The sequence below is a fragment of the Mobula birostris genome, chromosome 8 (assembly GCF_030028105.1).
Source record: "Mobula birostris isolate sMobBir1 chromosome 8, sMobBir1.hap1, whole genome shotgun sequence".
In the NCBI taxonomy this organism is placed as follows: domain Eukaryota; kingdom Metazoa; phylum Chordata; class Chondrichthyes; order Myliobatiformes; family Myliobatidae; genus Mobula; species Mobula birostris.
Genome location: NC_092377.1, coordinates 95,306,185 through 95,330,402, shown reverse-complemented (window position 1 = coordinate 95,330,402; position 24,218 = coordinate 95,306,185). Strand labels below are relative to the sequence as shown.

General features: G+C 48.8%; 1 protein-coding gene across 1 annotated transcript; it reads right to left on the bottom strand.

The window, feature by feature from the left end:
* Positions 1–20,447: 20,447 nt before the first annotated feature.
* Positions 20,448–22,796, bottom strand: LOC140202250 (cystatin-like). Its single transcript, XM_072267127.1, has 3 exons — positions 22,537–22,796; positions 20,953–21,072; positions 20,448–20,869 (listed from the first exon to the last, which is right to left on the bottom strand). Exons 1-3 carry the CDS (start codon positions 22,780–22,782, stop codon positions 20,780–20,782), a joined length of 456 nt encoding a protein of 151 aa, XP_072123228.1. The 5' UTR covers positions 22,783–22,796; the 3' UTR covers positions 20,448–20,779.
* Positions 22,797–24,218: the final 1,422 nt, after the last annotated feature.

Sequence of the window (24,218 nt, the reverse complement as noted above, 5' to 3'; positions counted from 1 at the left end):
CATTAATGATCTAGATGATGGGTTGGTAAATTGGATTAGTAAGTATGCAGATGATACTAAGATAGGTGGCGTTGTGGATAATCAAGTAAGTTTTCACAGCTTGCAGAGAGATTTGAGCCAATTAGAAGAGTGGGCTGAAAGATGGCAGATGGAGTTTAATGCTGATAAATGTGAGGTGCTATATTTTGGTTGGACTAATCAAAATAGGACATACATGGTAAATGGTAGGGCATTGTGGAATGCAGTAAAACAGAGGGATCTAGGAATAATGGTGCATAGTTCCCTGAAGGTGGAATCTCATGTGGATAGGGTGGTGAAGAAAGCTTTTGGTATGCTGCCCTTTATAAATCAGAGCATTGAGTATAGGAGTTGGGATGTAATGTTGAAATTGTACAAGGCATTAGTGAGGCCAAATTTGGAGTATTGTGTACAGTTCTGGTCACCGAATTATAGGAAAGATGTCAACAAGATAGAGAGAGTACAGAGGAGATTTACTAGAACGTTACCTGGGTTTCAGCACCTAAGTTACAGAGAAAGGTTGAACAAGTTAGGTCTTTATTCTTTGGAGCGTAGAAGGTTGAGGGGGGACTTGATAGAGGTATTTAAAATTATGAGGGGGATAGATAGAGTTGATGTTTTCCATTGAGAGAAGGGGAGATTCAAACAAGAGGACATGACTTGAGAGCTAAAGGGCAAAAGTTTAGGGGTAACATGAGGGGTAACTTCTTTACTCAGAGAGTGGTAGCTGTGTGGAATGAGCTTCCAGCAGAAGTGGTAGAGGCAGGTTCGATTTTGTCATTAAAAAAGATTGGATAGGTATATGGACAGGAAAGGAATGGAGGGTTATGGGCTGAGTGCAGGTTATGGGACTAGGTGAGAGTAAGAGTTCGGCACAGACAAGAAGGGCCGACATGGCCTGTTTCCGTGCTGTAAAGGTTATATGGTTATATGTTATATGGTTATAACTGAACCTCTTGACCATGTCGGCATGCTTTTATGCATTGAGCTGCTGCCACGTGACTGGCTGATTAGATATTTACATTAACGAGTTGGAGTACCTAATAAAGTGGCCACTGAGAGGATGTATTATTTTTGAAGTGAGTCATGTCTTTGATGATAAGCCAATGTGAGGTCAATTTGCAGTGACCGACGCTTTGAGTTCGGAACCCAGTTTTGGGATCGAAACTCTTGAGCTGTATACAAATATATCTGATATGCTTTTTCTGTTTACACTTTTGTACTCAGACTTGAGAAACCATTGAGTGACATATGATGCTAAGAACACTAATCTCAATCAATTGTGGCAGAATTCGATGGGTTGGATACTTGGTTGCTGGGACGTGGGAGGGGTCAGAGATATTCGGCTGCAATCCTTCATAGCGGAAGGCAGAACTGTTGCAAGTGTTACGTAGGCTGTCCTCGGGTTTTTGTGTGCCCATCATGGTCTTCGTATGCCCATCATGGTTTCCGTGTGCCCAACATGGTTTTCCCTGTACCCAACATGGTTTTCGTGTGCCCATCATGGCCTTCATGTGCCCATCATGGTCTTCGTGTGCCTATCATGGTCTTTGTGTGCCCAACATGGTTTCCATGTGCCCATCGTGGTTTCCGTGTGCCCAACATGGTCTTTGTGTGCCCATCATGGTCTTCATGTGCCCAACATGGTTTCCGTGGGCCTATCATGGTCTTCGTGTGCCCATCATGGGTTCCGTGTGCCCAGCATGGTTTCCGTGTGTCCATCATGGTCTTTGTGTGCCCATCATGGTCTTTGTGTGCCCAACATGGTTTCCGTGTGCCCAACATGGTCTTTGTGTGCCCATCATGGTTTTCGTGTGCCCATCATGGTCTTTGTGTGCCCATCATGGTTTCCGTGTGCCTATCATGGTCTTTGTGTGCCCAACATGGTTTCCGTGTGCCCATCGTGGTTTCCGTGTGCCCATCGTGGTTTCCGTGTGCCCATCATGGTCTTTGTGTGCCCATCATGGTTTCCGTGTGCCCAACATTGTTTCCATGTGCCCATCATGGTCTTTGTGTGCCCATCATGGTCTTTGTGTGCCCAACATGGTCTTTGTGTGCCCATCATGGTTTCCGTGGGCCTATCATGGTCTTCGTGTGCCCATCATGGGTTCCGTGTGCCCAGCATGGTTTCCGTGTGCCCATCATGGTCTTTGTGTGCCCATCATGGTCTTTGTGTGCCCAACATGGTTTCCGTGTGCCCAACATGGTCTTTGTGTGCCCATCATGGTTTTCGTGTGCCCATCATGGTCTTTGTGTGCCCATCATGGTTTCCGTGTGCCCATCATGGTTTTTGTGTGCCCATCATGGTCTTCATGTGCCCAACATGGTTTCCATGTGCCCATCATGGTTTCCGTGTGCCTATCATGGTCTTTGTGTGCCTATCATGGTCTTTGTGTGCCCAACATGGTTTCCATGTGCCCATCATGGTTTTCGTGTGCCTATCATGGTTTCCGTGTGCCCATCATGGACTCCGTGTGCCCATCATGGAATCCGTGTGCCCATCATGGTTTCCGTGTGCCTATCATGGTTTTCGTGTGCCTATCATGGTCTTTGTGTACCCAACATGGTTTCCCTGTACCCAACATGGTTTTCCCTGTACCCAACATGGTTTCCCTGTACCCAACATGGTTTACCCTGTACCCAACATGGTTTTTGTGTGCCCAACATGGTTTTCGTGTGCCCATCATGGTTTCCGTGTGCCCATCATGGTTTCCGTGTGCCCATCATGGTCTTCATGTGCCCATCATGGTTTCCGTGTGTCCATCATGGTCTTCATGTGCCCATCATGGTGTTTGTGTGCCCATCATGGTTTCCGTGTGCCCATCATGGTCTTCATGTGCCCATCATGGTTTCCGTGTGCCCATCATGGTCTTCATGTGCCCATCATGGTTTCAGTGTGCCCATCATGGTCTTCATGTGCCCATCATGCTTTCCGTGTGCCCAACATGGTCTTCGTGTGCCTATCATGGTCTTTGTGTGCCCAACATGGTTTCCGTGTGCCCATCATGGTTTCCGTGTGCCCAACATGGTCTTTGTGTGCCCATCATGGTCTTCATGTGCCCAACATGGTTTCCGTGTGCCCAACATGGTCTTTGTGTGCCCATCATGGTTTCCATGTGCCCAGCATGGTTTCCGTGAGCCCATCATGGTTTCCGTGTGCCTATCATGATCTTTGTGTGCCCATCATGGTTTCCGTGTGCCCATCATGGTCTTCATGTGCCCATCATGGTTTCCGTGTGCCCATCATGGTCTTCATGTGCCCTTCATGGTTTCCGTGTGCCCATCATGATCTTTGTGTGCCCATCATGGTTTCCATGTGCCCAGCATGGTTTCCGTGTGCCCATCATGGTTTCCGTGTGTCCATCATGGTCTTTGTGTGCCCAACATGGTTTTCGTGTGCCTATCATGGTCTTTGTGTGCCCATCATGATCTTTGTGTGCCCATCATGGTTTCCATGTGCCCAGCATGGTTTCCGTGTGCCCATCATGGTTTTCGTGTGCCTATCATGGTCTTCATGTGCCCAACATGGTTTCCGTGTGCCCATCATGGTTTCCGTGTGCCTATCATGGTCTTCGTGTGCCTATCATGGTCTTTGTGTGCCCAACATGGTTTCCGTGTACCCAACATGGTCTTTGTGTGCCCATCATGGTTTTCGTGTGCCTATCATGGTCTTTGTGTGCCCATCATGGCCTTCATGTGCCCATCATGGTCTTCGTGTGCCTATCATGGTCTTTGTGTGCCCAACATGGTTTCCATGTGCCCATCATGGTTTCCGTGTGCCCAACATGGTCTTTGTGTGCCCATCATGGTCTTCATGTGCCCAACATGGTTTCCGTGTGCCCATCATGGTTTCCGTGTGCCCAACATTGTTTCCATGTGCCCATCATGGTCTTTGTGTGCCTATCATGGTCTTTGCGTGCCCATCATGGTCTTTGTGTGCCCAACATGGTCTTTGTGTGCCCATCATGGTTTCCGTGGGCCTATCATGGTCTTCGTGTGCCCATCATGGTTTCCGTGTGCCCAGCATGGTTTCCGTGTGCCTATCATGGTCGTTGTGTGTCCATCATGGTCTTTGTGTGCCCAACATGGTTTCCGTGTGCCCAACATGGTCTTTGTGTGCCCATCATGGTTTCCGTGGGCCTATCATGGTCTTTGTGTGTGCATCATGGTCTTCATGTGCCCAACATGGTCTTTGTGTGCCCATCATGGTCTTCATGTGCCCAACATGGTTTCCATGTGCCCATCATGGTTTCCGTGTGCCTATCATGGTTTTCGTGTGCCTATCATGGTTTCCGTGTGCCCATCATGGACTCCGTGTGCCCATCATGGTTTCCCTGTGCCCATCATGGTCTTCGTGTGGCTATCATGGTCTTTGTGTGCCCATCATAGTTTCCGTGTGCCCATTATGGTTTCCGTGTGCCCATCATGGTTTCCATGTGCCCATCATGGTCTTCATGTGCCCATCATGGTTTCCGTGTGCCCATCATGGTCTTCGTGTGCCTATCATGGTCTTTGTGTGCCCAACATGGTTTCCGTGTGCCCATCATGGTTTCCGTGTGCCCAACATTGTCTTTGTGTGCCCATCATGGTCTTCATGTGCCCAACATGGTTTCCATGTGCCCATCATGGTTTCCGTGTGCCCATCATGGTTTTTGTGTGCCCAACATGGTTTTCATGTGCCCAACATGGTTTCCATGTGCCTATCATGGTTTCCGTGTGCCTATCATGGTTTTCGTGTGCCTATCATGGTCTTTGTGTACCCAACATGGTTTCCCTGTACCCAACATGGTTTTTCCTGTACCCAACATGGTTTCCCTGTACCCAACATGGTTTTTCCTGTACCCAACATGGTCTTCGTGTGCCCAACATGGTTTCCGTGTGCCCATCATGGTTTCCATGTGCCCATCATGGTTTCCATGTGCCCATCATGGTTTTCTGTGCCCATCATGGTCTTCATGTGCCCATCATGGTTTCCGTGTTCCCATCATGGTTTCCGTGTGCCCATCATGGTCTTCATGTGCCCATCATGGTTTCCGTGTGCCTATCATGGTTTTCATGTGCCTATCATGGTCTTTGTGTGCCCATCATGGTTTCCATGTGCCCATCATGGTTTCCGTGTGCCCATCATGGTCTTTGTGTGCCCAACATGGTTTTCGTGTGCCTATCATGGTCTTTGTGTGCCCATCATGGTTTCCATGTGCCCAGCGTGGTTTCTGTGTGCCCATCACGGTTTCCGTGTGCCCATCATGGTTTCTGTGTGCCTATCATGGTCTTTGTGTGCCCATCATGGTTTTCGTGTGCTCATCATGGTTTCCGTGTGCCCATCATGGTTTCCGTGTGCCCATCATGGTCTTCATGTGCCCATCATGGTTTCCGTGTGCCCATCATGGTCTTCGTGTGCCCAACATGGTTTCCGTGTGCCCATCATGGTTTCCGTGTGCCCATCATGGTTTCCGTGTGCCCATCATGGTCTTCGTGTGCCTATCATGGTGTTTGTGTGCCCAACATGGTTTCCGTGTGCCCATCATAGTTTCCGTGTGCCCAACATTGTCTTTGTGTGCCCATCATGGTCTTCATGTGCCCAACATGGTTTCCATGTGCCCATCATGGTTTCCGTGTGCCCATCATGGTTTTTGTGTGCCCAACATGGTTTTCATGTGCCCAACATGGTTTCCATGTGCCTATCATGGTTTCCATGTGCCTATCATGGTCTTTGTGTACCCAACATGGTTTCCCTGTACCCAACATGGTTTTTCCTGTACCCAACATGGTTTCCCTGTACCCAACATGGTTTACCCTGTACCCAACATGGTCTTTGTGTGCCCAACATGGTTTCCGTGTGCCCATCATGGTTTCCATGTGCCCATCATGGTTTCCATGTGCCCATCATGGTTTTCTGTGCCCATCATGGTCTTCATGTGCCCATCATGGTCTTCGTGTGCCCATCATGGTCTTCCTGTGCCTATCATGGTCTTTGTGTGCCCAACATGGTTTCCGTATGCCCATCATGGTTCCCGTGTGCCCAACATGGTCTTTGTGTGCCCATCATGGTCTTCATGTGCCCAACATGGTTTCCATGTGCCCATCATGGTTTCCGTGTGCCCATCATGGTTTTTGTGTGCCTAACATGGTCTTCGTGTGCCTATCATGGTCTTTGTGTGCCCAACATGGTTTCCGTGTGCCCATCATGGTTTCCGTGTGCCCATCATGTTCTTCATGTGCCCATCATGGTTTTCGTGTGCTCATCATGGTTTCCGTGTTCCCATCATGGTTTCCGTGTGCCCATCAGGGTCTTTGTGTGCCCAACATGGTTTCCGTGTGCCCAACATGGTCTTTGTGTGCCCATCATGGTTTTCATGTGCCTATCATGGTCTTTGTGTGCCCATCATGGTTTCCATGTGCCCAGCATGGTTTCCGTGTGCCCATCATGGTTTCCGTGTGCCCATCATGGTCTTTGTGTGCCCAACATGGTTTTCGTGTGCCTATCATGGTCTTTGTGTGCCCATCATGGTTTCCATGTGCCCAGCGTGGTTTCTGTGTGCCCATCACGGTTTCCGTGTGCCCATCATGGTTTCCATGTGCCTATCATGGTCTTTGTGTGCCCATCATGGTTTTCGTGTGCTCATCATGGTTTCCGTGTGCCCATCATGGTTTCCGTGTGCCCATCATGGTCTTCATGTGCCCATCATGGTTTCCGTGTGCCCATCATGGTCTTCGTGTGCCCAACATGGTTTCCGTGTGCCCATCATGGTTTCCGTGTGCCCATCATGGTCTTCGTGTGCCCATCATGGTTTCCGTGTACCCATCATGGTCTTCGTGTGCCTATCATGGTCTTCGTGTGCCCATCATGGTCTTTGTGTGCCCAACATGGTTTCTGTGTGCCCAACATGGTCTTTGTGTGCCCATCATGTTTTTCGTGTGCCTATCATGGTCTTTGTGTGCCCATCATGGTTTCCGTGTGCCCATCATGGTCTTCATGTGCCCATCATGGTTTCCGTGTGCCCATCATGGTCTTCGTGTGCCTATCATGGTCTTTGTGTGCCCATCATGGTCTTCGTGTGCCTATCATGGTCTTTGTGTGCCCAACATGGTTTCCGTGTGCCCATCATGGTTTCCGTGTGCCCAACATTGTCTTTGTGTGCCCATCATGGTCTTCATGTGCCCAACATGGTTTCCATGTGCCCATCATGGTTTCCGTGTGCCCATCATGGTTTTTGTGTGCCCAACATGGTTTTCATGTGCCCAACATGGTTTCCATGTGCCTATCATGGTTTCCGTGTGCCTATCATGGTTTTCGTGTGCCTATCATGGTCTTTGTGTACCCAACATGGTTTCCCTGTACCCAACATGGTTTTTCCTGTACCCAACATGGTTTCCCTGTACCCAACATGGTTTTTCCTGTACCCAACATGGTCTTCGTGTGCCCAACATGGTTTCCGTGTGCCCATCATGGTTTCCATGTGCCCATCATGGTTTCCATGTGCCCATCATGGTTTTCTGTGCCCATCATGGTCTTCATGTGCCCATCATGGTCTTCGTGTCCCCATCATGGTCTTTGTGTGCCCATCATGGTTTCCGTGTTCCCATCATGGTTTCCGTGTGCCCATCATGGTCTTCATGTGCCCATCATGGTTTCCGTGTGCCTATCATGGTTTTCATGTGCCTATCATGGTCTTTGTGTGCCCATCATGGTTTCCATGTGCCCATCATGGTTTCCGTGTGCCCATCATGGTCTTTGTGTGCCCAACATGGTTTTCGTGTGCCTATCATGGTCTTTGTGTGCCCATCATGGTTTCCATGTGCCCAGCGTGGTTTCTGTGTGCCCATCACGGTTTCCGTGTGCCCATCATGGTTTCTGTGTGCCTATCATGGTCTTTGTGTGCCCATCATGGTTTTCGTGTGCTCATCATGGTTTCCGTGTGCCCATCATGGTTTCCGTGTGCCCATCATGGTTTTCATGTGCCCATCATGGTTTCCGTGTGCCCATCATGGTCTTCGTGTGCCCAACATGGTTTCCGTGTGCCCATCATGGTTTCCGTGTGCCCATCATGGTTTCCGTGTGCCCATCATGGTCTTCGTGTGTCTATCATGGTGTTTGTGTGCCCAACATGGTTTCCGTGTGCCCATCATAGTTTCCGTGTGCCCAACATTGTCTTTGTGTGCCCATCATGGTCTTCATGTGCCCAACATGGTTTCCATGTGCCCATCATGGTTTCCGTGTGCCCATCATGGTTTTTGTGTGCCCAACATGGTTTTCATGTGCCCAACATGGTTTCCATGTGCCTATCATGGTTTCCGTGTGCCTATCATGGTCTTTGTGTACCCAACATGGTTTCCCTGTACCCAACATGGTTTTTCCTGTACCCAACATGGTTTCCCTGTACCCAACATGGTTTACCCTGTACCCAACATGGTCTTCGTGTGCCCAACATGGTTTCCGTGTGCCCATCATGGTTTCCATGTGCCCATCATGGTTTCCATGTGCCCATCATGGTTTTCTGTGCCCATCATGGTCTTCATGTGCCCATCATGGTCTTCGTGTGCCCATCATGGTCTTCCTGTGCCTATCATGGTCTTTGTGTGCCCAACATGGTTTCCGTATGCCCATCATGGTTCCCGTGTGCCCAACATGGTCTTTGTGTGCCCATCATGGTCTTCATGTGCCCAACATGGTTTCCATGTGCCCATCATGGTTTCCGTGTGCCCATCATGGTTTTTGTGTGCCTAACATGGTCTTCGTGTGCCTATCATGGTCTTTGTGTGCCCAACATGGTTTCCGTGTGCCCATCATGGTTTCCGTGTGCCCATCATGTTCTTCATGTGCCCATCATGGTTTTCGTGTGCTCATCATGGTTTCCGTGTTCCCATCATGGTTTCCGTGTGCCCATCAGGGTCTTTGTGTGCCCAACATGGTTTCCGTGTGCCCAACATGGTCTTTGTGTGCCCATCATGGTTTTCATGTGCCTATCATGGTCTTTGTGTGCCCATCATGGTTTCCATGTGCCCAGCATGGTTTCCGTGTGCCCATCATGGTTTCCGTGTGCCCATCATGGTCTTTGTGTGCCCAACATGGTTTTCGTGTGCCTATCATGGTCTTTGTGTGCCCATCATGGTTTCCATGTGCCCAGCGTGGTTTCTGTGTGCCCATCACGGTTTCCGTGTGCCCATCATGGTTTCCGTGTGCCTATCATGGTCTTTGTGTGCCCATCATGGTTTTCGTGTGCTCATCATGGTTTCCGTGTGCCCATCATGGTTTCCGTGTGCCCATCATGGTCTTCATGTGCCCATCATGGTTTCCGTGTGCCCATCATGGTCTTCGTGTGCCCAACATGGTTTCCGTGTGCCCATCATGGTTTCCGTGTGCCCATCATGGTCTTCGTGTGCCCATCATGGTTTCCGTGTACCCATCATGGTCTTCGTGTGCCTATCATGGTCTTCGTGTGCCCATCATGGTCTTTGTGTGCCCAACATGGTTTCTGTGTGCCCAACATGGTCTTTGTGTGCCCATCATGTTTTTCGTGTGCCTATCATGGTCTTTGTGTGCCCATCATGGTTTCCGTGTGCCCATCATGGTCTTCATGTGCCCATCATGGTTTCCGTGTGCCCATCATGGTCTTCGTGTGCCTATCATGGTCTTTGTGTGCCCATCATAGTTTCCGTGTGCCCATTATGGTTTCCGTGTGTCCATCATGGTTTCCATGTGCCCATCATGGTCTTCATGTGCCCATCATGGTTTCCGTGTGCCCATCATGGTCTTCGTGTGCCTATCATGGTCTTTGTGTGCCCAACATGGTTTCCGTGTGCCCATCATGGTTTCCGTGTGCCCAACATTGTCTTTGTGTGCCCATCATGGTCTTCATGTGCCCAACATGGTTTCCATGTGCCCATCATGGTTTCCGTGTGCCCATCATGGTTTTTGTGTGCCCAACATGGTTTTCATGTGCCCAACATGGTTTCCATGTGCCTATCATTGTTTTCGTGTGCCTATCATGGTTTTCGTGTGCCTATCATGGTCTTTGTGTACCCAACATGGTTTCCCTGTACCCAACATGGTTTTTTCTGTACCCAACATGGTTTCCCTGTACCCAACATGGTTTACCCTGTACCCAACATGGTCTTCGTGTGCCCAACATGGTTTCCGTGTGCCCATCGTGGTTTCCATGTGCCCATCATGGTTTTCTGTGCCCATCATGGTCTTCATGTGCCCATCATGGTCTTCGTGTCCCCATCATGGTCTTTGTGTGCCCATCATGGTTTCCATGTACCCATCATGGTTTCCGTGTGCCCATCATGGTCTTCATGTGCCCATCATGGTATCCGTGTGCCCATCATGGTCTTCATGTGCCCATCATGGTTTCCGTGTGCCCATCATGGTCTTCCTGTGCCTATCATGGTCTTTGTGTGCCCAACATGGTTTCCGTGTGCCCATCATGGTTCCCGTGTGCCCAACATGGTCTTTGTGTGCCCATCATGGTCTTCATGTGCCCAACATGGTTTCCATGTGCCCATCATGGTTTCCGTGTGCCTATCATGGTTTTTTTGTGCCTAACATGGTCTTCGTGTGCCTATCATGGTCTTCGTGTGCCCAACATGGTTTCCGTGTGCCCATCATGGTTTCCGTGTGCCCATCATGTTCTTCATGTGCCCATCATGGTTTTCGTGTGCTCATCATGGTTTCCGTGTTCCCATCATGGTTTCCGTGTGCCCATCATGGTCTTCATGTGCCCATCATGGTTTCCGTGTGCCTATCATGGTCTTTGTGTGCCCATCAGGGTCTTTGTGTGCCCAACATGGTTTTCGTGTGCCCAACATGGTCTTTGTGTGCCCATCATGGTTTTCATGTGCCTATCATGGTCTTTGTGTGCCCATCATGGTTTCCATGTGCCCAGCATGGTTTCCGTGTGCCCATCATGGTTTCCGTGTGCCTATCATGGTCTTTGTGTGCCCATCATGGTTTCCATGTGCCCAGCGTGGTTTCTGTGTGCCCATCACGGTTTCCGTGTGCCCATCATGGTTTCCGTGTGCCTATCATGGTCTTTGTGTGCCCATCATGGTTTTCGTGTGCTCATCATGGTTTCCGTGTGCCCATCATGGTTTCCGTGTGCCCATCATGGTCTTCATGTGCCCATCATGGTTTCCGTGTGCCCATCATGGTCTTCGTGTGCCCAACATGGTTTCCGTGTGCCCATCATGGTTTCCGTGTGCCCATCATGGTCTTCGTGTGCCCATCATGGTTTCCGTGTACCCATCATGGTCTTCGTGTGCCTATCATGGTCTTCGTGTGCCCATCATGGTCTTTGTGTGCCCAACATGGTTTCCGTGTGCCCAACATGGTCTTTGTGTGCCCATCATGTTTTTCGTGTGCCTATCATGGTCTTTGTGTGCCCATCATGGTTTCCGTGTGCCCATCATGGTCTTCATGTGCCCAACATGGTTTCCGTGTGCCCATCATGGTCTTCGTGTGCCTATCATGGTCTTTGTGTGCCCATCATAGTTTCCGTGTGCCCATTATGGTTTCCGTGTGTCCATCATGGTTTCCATGTGCCCATCATGGTCTTCATGTGGCCATCATGTTTTCCGTGTGCCCATCATGGTCTTCGTGTGCCTATCATGGTCTTTGTGTGCCCAACATGGTTTCCGTGTGCCCATCATGGTTTCCGTGTGCCCAACATTGTCTTTGTGTGCCCATCATGGTCTTCATGTGCCCAACATGGTTTCCATGTGCCCATCATGGTTTCCGTGTGCCCATCATAGTTTTTGTGTGCCCAACATGGTTTTCATGTGCCCAACATGGTTTCCATGTGCCTATCATGGTTTTCGTGTGCCTATCATGGTTTTCGTGTGCCTATCATGGTCTTTGTGTACCCAACATGGTTTCCCTGTACCCAACATGGTTTTTCCTGTACCCAACATGGTTTCCCTGTACCCAACATGGTTTACCCTGTACCCAACATGGTCTTCGTGTGCCCAACATGGTTTCCGTGTGCCCATCGTGGTTTCCATGTGCCCATCATGGTTTTCTGTGCCCATCATGGTCTTCATGTGCCCATCATGGTCTTCGTGTCCCCATCATGGTCTTTGTGTGCCCATCATGGTTTCCATGTACCCATCATGGTTTCCGTGTGCCCATCATGGTCTTCATGTGCCCATCATGGTATCCGTGTGCCCATCATGGTCTTCATGTGCCCATCATGGTTTCCGTGTGCCCATCATGGTCTTCCTGTGCCTATCATGGTCTTTGTGTGCCCAACATGGTTTCCGTGTGCCCATCATGGTTCCCGTGTGCCCAACATGGTCTTTGTGTGCCCATCATGGTCTTCATGTGCCCAACATGGTTTCCATGTGCCCATCATGGTTTCCGTGTGCCTATCATGGTTTTTTTGTGCCTAACATGGTCTTCGTGTGCCTATCATGGTCTTCGTGTGCCCAACATGGTTTCCGTGTTCCCATCATGGTTTCCGTGTGCCCATCATGGTCTTCATGTGCCCATCATGGTTTCCGTGTGCCTATCATGGTCTTTGTGTGCCCATCAGGGTCTTTGTGTGCCCAACATGGTTTTCGTGTGCCCAACATGGTCTTTGTGTGCCCATCATGGTTTTCATGTGCCTATCATGGTCTTTGTGTGCCCGTCATGGTTTCCATGTGCCCAGCATGGTTTCCGTGTGCCCATCATGGTTTCCGTGTGCCCATCATGGTCTTTGTGTGCCCAACATGGTTTTCGTGTGCCTATCATGGTCTTTGTGTGCCCATCATGGTTTCCATGTGCCCAGCGTGGTTTCTGTGTGCCCATCACGGTTTCCGTGTGCCCATCATGGTTTCCGTGTGCCTATCATGGTCTTTGTGTGCCCATCATGGTTTTCGTGTGCTCATCATGGTTTCCGTGTGCCCATCATGGTTTCCGTGTGCCCATCATGGTCTTCATGTGCCCATCATGGTTTCCATGTGCCCATCATGGTCTTCGTGTGCCCAACATGGTTTCCGTGTGCCCATCATGGTTTCCGTGTGCCCATCATGGTCTTCGTGTGCCCATCATGGTTTTCGTGTGCCCATCATGGTTTCCGTGTGCCCATCGTGGTCTTCATGTGCCCATCATGGTTTCCGAGTGCCCATCATGGTCTTCGTGTGCCTATCGTGGTCTTTGTGTGCCCAACATGGTTTCTATGTGCCCATCATGGTTTCCGTGTGCCCAACATGGTCTTTGTGTGCCCATCATGGTCTTCATGTGCCCAACATGGTTTCCGTGTGCCCATCATGGTTTTCGTGTGCCTATCATGGTCTTTGTGTGCCCATCATGGTCTTTGTGTGCCCAACATGGTCTTTGTGTGCCTATCATGGTCTTTGTGTGCCCAACATTGCTTTCGTGTGCCCAACATGGTTTTCGTGTGCCCAACGTGGCTTTCGTGTGCCCATCTTCATACAGAAGAGCTCTCATAATATTAACACATTCGCAAGTCCAGCGTATGCAGATACATTCATTCCTACCGATAGCAGAACAAACTACCTCTCTCTCCCCACACTTTCAGCAACTGTTCCTACGCATCAATCATATGTGCTTTGATGTTATTGGTTAACATAACGTGGAGATATGGTTACCATGCTGAATAATTTAAGGTCATGGCATAGGAGCAGATTTAGGCCATTTGGCCCAACCAGTCTGCTCTACCATTCCATCACAGCCAATTTACTATCCCTCTCAACCCCGTTCTCCTGCCTTCTCCTCGTATCCTTTGATGCCCTGACTAATCAAGAGCCTATCAATCTCCACTCTAAATAGACCCAATGACGTGGCCTTCACAGCCGTCTGTGACAATGAATTGCACAGATTCACCACCTTCTGGCTAAAGAAGTTCCTCCTTACCTCTGTTCTAAAGGAGAATCCTTGTATTCTGAGGCTGTTCCCTCTGGTCCTCGACTCCCCCACTGCTGGAAACATCCTCTCCACATCCACTCTATCTAGGCCTTTCATCATTCGATAGCTTTCAATGAGATCCCCCCTCATTCTTCTAAGCTCCAGTGAGTACAGGCCCAGAGCCATCAAACACTCCTCATATGTTAACCCCTTCATCCCCAGGATCATTCTCCTATTCTTCCTCTGGACCTTCTCCAATGCCAGCACACCTTTTCTTAGATAAGGAGCTCAAAACTGCTCGCAATGCTCACATTTTTGAGGAGTGCAGAGGGTGAGCACCAGTTGCCTGCCCTTTGATTGCTGAGGATCACTCTGCTGCATCACCAGAGAGGGAGGAGCCTGCCGCTGTGCCCGGAGACTGTTACCCAGGTTTTCTGCGTTTTGTATGTGCACTTGGACTATAGGTTTCTTTTTTCTTATTCTTTTATCGTATTCTGTTTTTCACCTGATATTTCTCATTTTTTTTGTTGTGCGGGGCGGGGAGAATTTGAAAGTCGATGTGTCGTTTTATTTCATTTTTTTGTGCGGGGAGGGGGATTTGGGGGTCAACATGCCTGTTCCGTTTTGTTTGTTTTTTAGTGTGGGAGGAGGGGTTTATGGGTTGATGGGCGTTTTCTGTTTTGTTTGGTTTTTGTGCGGAGTGGGGTTTTGGGGATTGATGTGCCTGCTCCATTTTTGTTCATAGTTTTTGTGCGGGCAGGGGGGATTTAGGGGTCGACATGCCTGTTCCATTTTCTTTGTGAAACCGCACTGGTTTCCTTGGCTGCGTAAGTCTTGGAAACATGCGCTCCGGTCCCGCCAAACCCATGAGATTGAGACAGCTCTCCCTGCTTCCCGAACCCCGGTTTGTGTGGATGCTGTGTAATTTGCTACCCTGTTACATCTCAGTGCCAAGAAATAACAGACAGCACACTGCGTACGATTAAAGGAATTATATTTATGAATCTTAACTAAAGGGTTAGTAAAGAAAAGAAAGAAAAAAGCAAAGAGGGCCCATTATAATTAAACAGTCAAATGAGCACAAGTTCGAGTTCAACTCTTCCAAAAGTAATATATTTACCAATCCTCAATCGACTTCGGCACCTTTTCCATCGAATCTCGGTCCCCCACCGGGTCGAATCATACCACCGGTTCTCTCCAGCATCTTCACTCTTCATCACCCGCTGGACAAAGACCCAGCTCACATTCCAAAGCACCCGTTATCTCAAACCAAAACCCAAACACTGCTTCTACAGAAAGACCATTACATTAGCAGTCACGCCTCTCCCATGATGTTGAGATAATTTGCCACCCCTTCATACAAAGCACAAAGTCCAAACCAGATGTGACATAGCTCAGCAAGGGGATAGCTGCCACACTCTGTTCCCCGGGTGTGACATAGGCCAGTCTGTCTGGGGGTTTCCTGACTCTTTGGGACCTCCTAATCCCATCATCTACCTCTTCAGCTTCAGGCATTTCCTGGGCTCTTTCCTGTCTACCTGGGGTGGCTCCTGCCTGTCCATTACTCGTGATTTCTGATAACTCAGGCCCCCTCGTCACTTGGCTGAGCTGAGAGCTCACCCTGATGCCCATTTACTTTAGAGTCTAACCTCCCGTTATGTTCTAACCGCAGAACTGCCTGTCCGCTGCTAGTCCCCTCAATTCACCCGCCTCAGTGTGAGATGGGTTGGGAATCTCTTCATCAATTACTGGGGAGTTTGTGAAGGGCAGCATATACCACACCACCATTTCCTCATCCTCCAAGTCTGTATCACATTCAGGAGTGGGGTCCAGTCTAATCCTTCCCATTGCTGGTCCTTTGATACCCCCACATTGCCACAGAGGCATTTTACTAGGTGTAGGCTCCAGGTCGGGTTCTGGGTCAACCTGCACCTCTTGACCCAGAGGCAGGTGGTTCCGATGGAGAATCCAGACAGGCCCATTCCCCTCCTCTTGTTTCCCCAGGTAAACTGGTAGGTTTGGCATCTGACTCTCCGCCACATAGGGCATAGCCGCCCAGTGGTCAGCCAACTTCTGCTTCCCAGGTAGTCCCAAGTTTTTCATGAGGACCCGGTCACCAGACATTAGTTGGGAGATCCTAACCTTTTGATCATACCTCTTCATATTTCCTTGATTCTGCTTGGTAGCCGAGACCTCAGGTAATTCCTGAGCCCTTTGTCACCAGGTTCGGATATGGCCCAAGTTGTTAAGTGAGAGACACTGAGGCGGGTCGATAGTTCTCAAAACTTTAATGCGAACAGTGTTAAAGGGGAAATAAAACAATAAACACTAGGCCAAACAGGGACGTTGAATAAAACTCTCAAACAGGAAACGAAGCCTATATTGTGGCTGGAAAAACATCCAATTATTAAACGAATACCGCTAGTCTACAGAGTCAGTTGACGCCACAGTCCAATTTCTCCGGCAAGGCCGATGCAAACAAAAGCGAAGAATTGCTGCGCTCTGTCCAGGTCTCGACAGGTGCAGTACTCGTCGGCCTCCAGCTTCATTTGGGTCCAGTAGAACCGATCTCTGAGCAATTCATAAGTCTTGTCAACCCCCAAATGGCTAGAATCAAGATGAAGTAACGTCAACACAATCCTCTGATATATCTCAGGCAGAACCAGCTGGGAACACCGAGATCAGTCCAGAGATGACGCGACCCGGTATAGGATCCGGTTCCACAACTGCAGTTTGGGCCATTCTCTCAGTAGTAGAGACACTGCAGAGTGTTTAATCTTGTCTGCTTGGGTCATGTCCCCCTTCGCAACCGCTGACCAACAGACCAATACAATGGGTCATTTCTCTGAGCAGCTGGCTCTTCCCCAGGACTCTTCTAGCAACTGGTTTGTCGTCAGCGCAGTCAGGTTGTCGTAAGGTTCTGGCATGGCCCCATCAGAAGCTCCAAATTGATCTCCCGCTCGATTCCGCCCTTGCCTTTCCTCTGCCTTCACCGTGATGGAAAACTGGCTCATGGCTTTGACTCCTGAGGCAGGAACACCCTCCCACTCTCTGTCCCTGTCCAGCCCTTCATGCGCAGATCGAGACAATACATCGGTGTCAATAGTCCGAGTCCCCGGCCGGTACTTCAGGCTGAAACCATAGGCAGGCAACGCCACCATCCACCAATGGCCTGTGGCATCCAGTTTCACTGAGGTCAGAACATAAGTCAATGTGTTGTCCGTCCTCACCTCGAACTTGGCACCATAGAGGTAGTCACGTAACTTACCCACCACAGCCCATTTCAATGCCAGCAACTCCAGTTTGTGCATGGGGTAGTTTCGCTCAGAGAGTGACACACTCCGGCTGACAAATGCGACGGGTCTCAACCTGGTGTCCTGATCCTGATACAGGACGCCCCCGAGCCCTCTCTGCTGGTATCTGAATGCTATACATACAGCAATCAGGGGATTGCAAAAGCCAGCACAGGTGCTTTCATCAGCAGCTCCTTCAGTAACTGAAAGACCTCTTCACATTTCACATCCCACCTCAGTCCAAAAGGCTCCAAAGGGCTAAGATAATCTTTACCATCCTTTCCTTTCCTCCTCCTCCTCCCTTTCTTCCCCAAGGGAGGGTAACTGCACGGAAGCTGATTTAAAGGGTGACTCACTTTCGCATAGCCCTTTGCAAACCTCTGATAGAACCCAAGGAATGAACGCAAGCGCTCACAGTCTGGGGCCTTGGCCAGGTGATCACCACCTCTATCTTAGCCGGATTCATAGCTACTCCACTGTGAGACTATGTGCCCAACAGAATTGACTGATGTCTTGCAGAACTGGCACTTGTCCAGGGAAAGTTTTAACCCTTCAGATTTCAGGAGGCCCCGCATTTTCGGTAGCATCGCTTCACGTTCCTCCAAGGTGGAGCTGAACTCTGAGTGGACTCAGTGATGATCCCAGCTTCCTCAGGTGCTGTCGAGCATCCTCCACCTCTGGGGGTACAGTCCCCATGACCTTTCTCTGAACGGGGTGTCCTCTGTCACCCGGATGGTGCGGTGAGTGCACTTGGAACAACACACATCAAGCTCATCAGTAGAAAAGACATCTTCCAGCTTCAACATCTTCTCTATCAACCTCCTCTTCCAACCCCAGGTACCGGGGAGTCTCCAGAGTTGAATGACTCGGCAGTCAACTTTCCCCTTTTCGGAGAGCGTTTCTCCGCGGCCTGCCTCACAGGGACACTAGACATTACCGTCACCGGGAAGAGGTGCGCCATTGGCACCCCCTGCCTGAGGGTGACCTCCCGATCTGAAGAGTTCCTGACACTCACTGCCATCCTGTTCACCTGTACAACCGAGGGCTTCTCCAGTTCGGGCCACGCACTTCCTCAAAAGCAGCTCGGAACACAGGGTGAATGGACAGTATTTTCAGAAAGCTCTCTCCAGCTTTCTTCTTGCAGGCTCCCAATAGCCTCCTCACAATAGGAGCATTTGCCCCATATGAATTGCAGCTTTGCCCTTCTCAACGGGGTCCGGACAAACCAGCACTAATTTATCAAGGACCTCAGCTACTCCGAAAATTCCAGCTTCAATGACAAGTAGCCATCATATGGATCGTCATCCGTACTAAGACTCCTGATCTCTAACGCACTGAGTGGCATCAAGGGTAAATATATCAAATACTGGCTTGTTAAATGGGAGTAACCTGAGAGCCGGTGTCGAGTATGGCTCTAGCATGAATTCCCTCAATCCGTAGCGACATGCTGGAGCTTGGCCCCGCTAAGCCTTCAGGAAAAGGGTATTTTGCTTTAGGGTGTTCCTTGATATATTGCTGGGAATGTGCTCCCCGCCGAGACGCCAGGCGTTCCCCTCACTGGGTGTCTTCGCTTATGTACACGGAGCTCCCATCCTTCACACTCCTGCCGACATGTCCCGCTTCACCACAGTTAGAACAGACAAGACTGGTCGCTCCCCTTCTCGCGGGAACCCGTTCACTTGCAGCCCTCTGCTTCGAACATGCTGAGCCTATAATAACTGGCACTTTGAAGCCGGCCACTTTGCCATTTATTCGCCAGGGAGGTAAGGGCCGATACCTACTCAGAATGCTCACCCCTCGCTGGAGGACTCATTAGTTCCTCCACATCAGACCACTCCTTCCCCCCGCTCCGCATAAGCAAGAGCAACTTGTGTTTAAAGTTTCCGCCCCCGGCTACGGGAAAATCAGCTTCTGATTCAGCACGCTCGTCGACACACCCCTCCTCCTGGAAAGTATGGACAGCTCATGCCCCCCCCCACCTCTTCCGGGGTCCCAATAGTCCCACTGCCGTTACATCAGCGCTAGTCTGAACTAAAGCAAAGTTTTTGCCTGCCGTTTTATCAACCCTCCATTCCACAATCGTAACTGTTCCTAATACTTTGATGGTACGTAAAGTCCGAATTAACATTTCACTGGGACTACAAGTGTCTACCCCACTCAACACACATGCATTCATTACCAGTAACCCCGTGGATTGGCACGACTGCTCAACCCTGCGGCACCATAACCAGGCATCATAATCACTTTACCGGACAATAGTTTTACACACAACCCACTGGATCAATGCTCAGGGCAATCACACAGCATCCAATCAAATCCATCCGACGCTATACGGCCGCAAATGAAATCCCACTCGTTTCCTTGGCTGTGTAAATCTGGGGAATGCTCCCCGGTCCTACCAAACCCGTGAGATTGAGACGGCTCTCCCACCTCAAACCTCGGATTGTGTGGATGCTGTGTAATTTGCTACCCTGTCACAACTCAGTGCCAAGAAATAACAGACAGCACACTGCACAGGATTAAAGGAATTATATTTATAAATTTTAACTAAAGGGATAGTAAAGAAAAGGAAAAAAAACAAAAACAAAAGGGTCCCATTATAATTAAACTGTTAAATGTGCCCAAGTTGGAGCTCAACTCCTTTAAAAAGTAATATTCACTGATCCTCAATCGACTTTGGCACCTTTTCCGTCAAATCTCGGTCCCCCACCGGGTCGAATCATACCACCGGTTCTCTCCGGCATCCTCACTCTTCATCACCCGCTGGACAGAGACCCAGCTCACATTCCAAAGCACCCGTTATCTCAAACCAAAACCCAAACACTGCTTCTCCAGAAAGACCAGTACGTTAGCAGTGAGACCCTTCCCAGGGGTTACATTTGTTCTTTTGTACGGGGGGGGGATTTGGGGGTCGATGTGCCTGCTCCGTCTTTGTTCGTTTTCTGTGCGAGGAGGGGGAATTTGGGGGTCGATGATCGTGCTGCCGTTCTTTTCTTTATGGTTTCATGGTTACTCGCAGAAGAAGAATTTCAGAGTTGTATACTTTGATAATAAATTAACGTTTGAACATTTGAATCTTTCTTTTCTGGCTTATGGATATCTGTTAAAACAACCCCCTTTATTACCTAGTGATGTCCTGTACCTTGAGTGAAGCAGGCACAGGCTAGATGACGAATCAAAGCTAGAATGTACCAAACGCTGGAGAAATGCAAGACTGTGTTCAAGACATCTATGAAAGTTATTGAGTGAGTAAACAATAATTTTATTAAAATTAATCTACAACTGGATGCATGCCTGAGTGAATGGAGTGATGGAATAATATGGTACATTATAGTGCAACAGCCGGGAATCGCATGCATCAGAAAAATGTAGGAGCTGTTTGTGAGGTGGGGCAAGGCTTTTAAACTACACCCACACAATGAATTGACTCCTTAAAGCATTCAATTTTACTATGATTGCCAAAGCATCAGGACACTTGGTTTATTTAATCCAGTGATTCATTGTACAATCAGGTAAAAAGTAATTGCATTACTATTGATACAACTACAGAAAAAAATCATTAGACATGGACTCAGACTTTTCCTTTCATTCCAGGCGGTGGTCTTGCGGGCCGGAAGCGTTACAGCTTAACTTCCACACAGTCTTGTTTCAGAATCCTTTGCTCTTTAAAAGGAGGAATGAACCATAGCACATAGTGGCACAGGAAGAACTAGAAAGTAAATAAAGCACTTAAGTATGACAATCATTCATTTACCTAAAATATTATAATCTGCAGAGAAGACATAGTTTTACCTTGGATGCGGCTATGTCTAGGATGACTTTGCAGTCTTCTGCTTTTGCCCCAGCTCTAACAGCTGGACAATCAGTCTTCCCAATGAAGACATCCATAACGTAGAGAACTCCCTCAAACACCTAGAGCAAGAACAAAACAAATGCTTCTGTGTCAAGTGTCAAGTACTCCCTTCATCCTGAAATAAAGGTAACATTTTCCTCTCATCTGCTAGGAGCTCTGACCCAGGTAAAGCCCACAGTGCAAAGGCTGTGCTTTTTACGTTTTCCTTGATTCTGTCAGAGTTCGCACCTTTGGCTGGATCACCTGTCATAGCAACTCCACACTCCAGTTCCTACTTACATTTCAAAACATGTTCTCCGTTCATCCAAACTTCAGAGCTGTGTAACACAGCACACAGTCTGCAGCACAAGTCACAAGAGATTCTGCAGATGATCTGCAGGGGGGATCTGATTGAAACGTATAAGATCCTAAAGGGATTGGACAGGCTAGATGCAGGAAGATTGTTCCCGATGTTGGGAAAGTCCAGAATGAGGGGCCACAGTTTGAGGATAGAGGGGAAGCCTTTTAGGACCGAGATTAGGAAAAACTTCTTCACACAGAGAGTGGTGAATCTGTGGAATTCTCTGCCACAGGAAACAGTTGAGGCCAGTTCATTGGCTATATTTAAGAGGGAGTTAGATATGGCCCTTGTGGCTACGGGGGTCAGGGGGTATGGAGGGAAGGCTGGGGCGGGGTTCTGAGTTGGATGATCAGCCATGATCATAATAAATGGCGGTGCAGGCTCGAAGGGCCGAATGGCCTACTCCTGCACCTATTTTCTATGTATGTTTCTATGTATGCTGGAAATCCAGAGCAACACACACAGAATGCTGGAGGGACTCCACAGGTTTGGGCAGCAGCTAGATAATTATTTAATTATTCCAATCATTTAATGGCAGCATATCAACTATTACTTCTGTACAACCGTAGAGCAAATAGTTTATGGGGTTTATCACAGATCCTAACCATTTATTACAAAGTGATTCCAGGGTCTGAACTGTGGCTCTTCCCCACATCCCTTGCTGTGACTACACCCAGAATTAATGCATCCCTGATCGGCTCATAATGAATGGAAACAGGCTGTTCGACCCATCCACAGTAACCTCATGCACTTTTATGCAAGTGCTTGTCCATTCCCCGTTCCAGAGCAGGCAACGGACTGCATGCATCACTCTCTTTCAAGCAGTATATTCCAGGTACTCACCATTTTCTGGGTGAAGGAGGTCCCCCCTGAACTCCCTCCTAAATCTCTTACCTCTTACCTGTAATCTACATCCTCTGGTTTGACTTACCCATGTGACCAATTCGCCTCCTGACCCAGTACGTCTTTGTTCTGTGGGAGGAAACTGGGTCACAGGGCGGAAACCCACGTGGTCATGGGGAGAACCTTACAGACAGCGGCAGAACTCAGCCCAAGTCCCTAGCACTGTAATAATGTCGCACGAACCAATACTCAACTGTGCCTCCCTCAGCAGGAAATAGTGCCTTTTGAGTCAAACAGCTTTGATTGAGTTTGTGGATAAAGTAAGTTCTGTAGACATTACCTGTGCCTTGGCATTCACATACTGCAAGATCTTGTACAGAAAGCCTTGCTCGGAGCTGAACATCTCCACGGCCAAATTTGCAATGTTCCGGAAATTACCGTCGCTTGTATCAACCTCCAGAAGCGATGGCTTGGCATGCTGAGTTTGAACAAGTTGCTGTATCTCTTGAACTTGGTGCTTGGTCTCAGCACAGACAGACAGAAGAGTGACAGAGAAGAGAGCGAATGCCAGCTGCCAGGCAGCCATGATCTCTTTGTCTAGATCAATGAACAGACAGAGGAGCTACTGGCTCCCCTGTTCTTATACCATCTCAAATCAGGGGTGTGACGATGATTCTCTATTTGATTAAACATTACGCAGGTGATATTTGGGGCATTTTTAAGATAAGAGATAATTAAATGGTTTCTTACAGCAAATAGGAGTGGTTTGTGTGTGTGTTTTACTTTGAATCAAGTTACTCACATCTCTAATCAGATATGATTCGATCAATTTCTCTAACTTCCGTTAATGCCCTTCCGCCCCTTCTTACCCCATCCCTCATTTAAATTTTTTTTTCTTCTCTCTTTCCGTCTCACAATAACTTCTTGCCTATTCTCCATCTTCCCCCGGTGCTCTCCTCCCCCTTTCTTTCTTCCGAGGGCTTCTGTCTTATGATACTCCCCCTTCTCCAGCTTTGTATCCCTTTTGCCAATCAACTTCCCAGCTCTTACCTTCATCCCTCCCCCTCCTATCTTCTCCTATCATGCTTACTAATTCTGCAATCCAAGGCTAGCAGTCTCAGTACCAGAGGGGAAAAAGAACCTCCCACGTAGCTTATCAGGAATCCTTCGTTCTGATGTTACCCAGTTTGCATGGAGCTCAGCCCCACACTTGGTGTCTCCTGTGGAGTGACCCAGCAATGTGTTCAATTACAGCCCTTCACCAATAAGCATTCACACAGTATTCTCACTTTATAGATGCGTAGAGAGACAGAGAACAGAAACTCTCTGTAGATCCAACCGTTCACCCACACACCAGAGGTCTTTTACCCTGGCCAATACACTAATGTGCACTTGGGGGCCACTTTATTAGGTTCACCTGCTGCTTAATGCAAATGTCTAATTATTCTTGGTCAGACCCCACTTGGAGTACTGTGTTCAGTTCTGGTCACCTCACTACAGAAGAATGTGGATGCTATAGAGAGAGTGCAGAGAAGATTTACAAGGATGTTGCCTGAATTGGAGGGAGTACCTTATGAGAATCGGTTGAGTGAACTTGGCCTTTTCTCCTTGGAGTGACGGAGGATGAGCGGCGACCTGATAGAGGTGTATAAGATGGTGAGGGGAATTGATCATGTGGATTGCCAGAGGCTTTTTCCAGGGCTAAAATGGCTAACATGAGGGGGCGTAGTTTTAAGGTGCTTGGAAGCAGGTGCCAAGGAGATGTCAGGGGTAAGTTTTTTACGCAGAGAGTGGTGAATACGTGGAATGGGCTGCCGGGAATGGTGGTGGAGGTCGACACGATAGGGTCTTTTAAAAAACTCTTGGATAGGTACATGGAGCTTAGAAAAATAGAACGATATGGGTAACCCCAGGTAATTTCTAAAGTAAGTACATGTTCGGCACAGCATTGTGGGCCGAAGGGCCTGTATTGTGCTGTAGGTTTTCCATGTTTCTATGTTTTCTTCTCAGTGCAGAGAGCCC

Bases quoted from the DNA above. Each gene is read 5' to 3' on its own strand.
- LOC140202250 (XM_072267127.1), bottom strand. From the start codon at position 22,782: ATGGCTGCCTGGCAGCTGGCATTCGCTCTCTTCTCTGTCACTCTTCTG. The intron at 21,073-22,536 runs GTAATGTCTACA...TTCTTGCTCTAG, and splicing joins ATGTGAATGCCAAGGCACAG to GTGTTTGAGGGAGTTCTCTA. The intron at 20,870-20,952 runs GTAAAACTATGT...TTTACTTTCTAG, and splicing joins TAGACATAGCCGCATCCAAG to TTCTTCCTGTGCCACTATGT.